The 2,626-nt window shown below is 35.4% G+C and overlaps 1 protein-coding gene across 1 annotated transcript; it reads right to left on the bottom strand.

Annotated features, from left to right (window-relative positions):
• Positions 1 to 797: 797 nt before the first annotated feature.
• LOC139431228 (uncharacterized) lies at positions 798 to 2,003 on the bottom strand. The gene has a single exon (XM_071198866.1). The coding sequence runs from the start codon at positions 2,001 to 2,003 to the stop codon at positions 798 to 800; it is 1,206 nt and encodes a 401-aa protein (XP_071054967.1).
• Between the last annotated feature and the right edge of the window lie 623 nt (positions 2,004 to 2,626).

The following is a 2,626-nucleotide window of genomic DNA, read 5'->3' as shown; positions in this document are numbered from 1 at the left end:
GGTCACGCTTAAATGTTTATCTATAACATATTTCTTTACTCCTTTAGCCTTTTTTACATTATCATTCAACAAGGTGATGCAGTACGCCTTAGCTCCTGTTCCAACAAATGACGTTATGCACCTGTTTGGATATTCATCTTTCATTCTTCCCAACACAGATCGACCGCGAGGTATATTGTGTATATTCTCTAACGGATAATTGGACGTGTCAAAAAATTCAATATTTTCTTTTATATCCTCATATACATTGGGAGTAGTAATTTCTAGGATTAGAGAGTCAGTATCGGTGTAAAAAAGTGTTATGTTATTTCCATATTTAACTTTTAAGTAATCATAGAAGAAGCTGTACATTACGGTTTTCGAAAGCTCTAATATACTGAAACCCACATACAGCGGTTTGCAATAACGAACTTCCGCGACGTTCAATTGAACGGCTATCAAATTATCGCAAAATATTTTCGAAGATTTAAAATTTGGTTTAGCTATTAGGGCTTCCACGCCCGGTTTCTTATGACGACATTCCCAGTGGGTAACTAGTCTTATATCCACTCGCTTTTCCACATTTTCCATTGTCTTACCGTATGCGATGTTATTCATTGCTTTGTAATGATTTTTTTCAAATTCATTCTTAGCTTTCGCACGTTTATCGGAATTCAAATCGATGTAGCTCCGCATCCAGTTGGATTGTTTAAATTCTAATACTCTGTAAATCTTCGTTAGTTTCAATCCGAACTTGATACACTGCTTTAGATTCACGTAATGAATGATGTATTTTGTTTTATTTTCCAAATTTGCTATTAACTTTGCATTTTTTGAACCTGAATCCGTTCTGGACAAAATGGCAAATCGTTGTGTTCATCATGTATTGCTTCCGGATACTCTAAATCTACCTCGAACACGTAACCCTTTTCGGAATCGTCTTCCGTATTGTAAATATCTAACTTTTGAATCTCTTCATCTGATAGCCATCGAAATCCCCCCGTCGGTAATTTTCGTCTCATTGCGTGTCCATACAAATTCGTAGCGTCGAGATACAAAATATAAGATGGGTCTTTGGTTTCATCAAATTCCATCATTAATTTATTGTTAGCCTTCGCACTGCGTTTAGTGCACATACTTAATCCACCGCGAATACCATTTTTAAAGAAGTGTAACATGTCTATGTCCGTTAATAATTCTAATTTTACCCCTGTCATTCGTAATAATGCATCCCAACCGAAGCCCGGCGCTGTGAAGTAATGACATGGATCTAAAGAGTAATACTTCATCGAGATGGTTCGGAAATTCTCAAATACGTCCGCCAAAAGTAAAACGTCAGACGTTAAATAAATGTCGCTATATTCGCCTAAAGTGCGACAGTTAAACAAGTTCCACACCGTTTGTGCACGACAATAATTTTCTTCGGTTATACTATCGTCGCATAAAGTATTGTAAAAACTACTTCGATCTGGCAGAGCGGTAAGATTCAGCTTTTCGAATGAATCCACAAAGGAATACGGAAAAACTCCTTTCTGACGTATAAGTCGAAACTGTTGTTCGTTCCTAAAATATTTTCTGATTTGAACGCATTGGTTGTCTTCCAAAAATGAACCCAACTTCTCTAGCGATAAAGCCATAAACCTAAATGAATCCACAAATCTCAATTTCATATGAACCCGCCTTAGCTTTCCCTTGCTGTCAATGTTTTCTCCTACGATAATTTTTTTCGAAAATGATATATACTTTTCTTTATTCTGTGCTATAACGTCCACGTCTTCTTCTTTTAATGCCATATCTTTCACAAACATATGACAATCGTAGTTCGAAAGATTGTGAAAGAATATCGGTATGAACTTTGGTAATTGATAATTGATGTTACATACAGCATGTGCGGGTCCTCTATACAACCCAGTTAGGTGATCATGATCGCACACTTTATTACCTTCTTTTATTTTGTGCGAACAAATGTGACAGATATCCTGCATCTCATGTATTAATCTATCTATAGGTGGTAATGGGAGCATTTCTTTTGGTTGGCTTAAATAATTTTTGTATATATTCAGAACGTCATGTTCCAACTTGCTCATGAAAATTTGAGCAGCATTACATCCGCGATATATTTCAAACTTCGACAATGATTCGTCATATGAACATTTTATATAATATGCAAATGCATAAGGTTCGTGTTTGAAACATTTGACGGAGTATGAATTATCATCGTTAAGTTCTGTTGCTTCCGCATCGGCGATCGGTTTCTGTAATGCTTCAAAATCTGCATACACCACGAACGGTATTTTTAATTGTCGTTCAAAATTTTCGAACTGTAGTATATTTTCCTTTTCTTCATTTCCATATTTATTTATTTTCAAATTTGTTGTTGGTAAAATTGCCCTTACCTTGGTGCAATCGTCACTTTGATGACGGATAAGTTTATTTTCTGACGTAAAGAATACCAAGCATCCGTCGCAAATGTACTTTTCATGACCATTCTGCGATGCTTGCGATGATAGTAATCGAGACAGATTTTTTATCCAACAATAGTGACTATTGCCGGAATCATTTGTAACCAATAATAAATTTATATGTGTAGTGTATGAATAAAAACTACGTACATATTTTACTATAATATATTCAATACCACTTAACC

The sequence above is a fragment of the Onthophagus taurus genome, chromosome 8, assembly GCF_036711975.1.
Source record: "Onthophagus taurus isolate NC chromosome 8, IU_Otau_3.0, whole genome shotgun sequence".
NCBI classification, from domain to species: domain Eukaryota; kingdom Metazoa; phylum Arthropoda; class Insecta; order Coleoptera; family Scarabaeidae; genus Onthophagus; species Onthophagus taurus.
The sequence above is the reverse complement of the archived record's forward strand: the minus strand, read 5'-3'. Positions and strand labels throughout refer to the sequence as shown.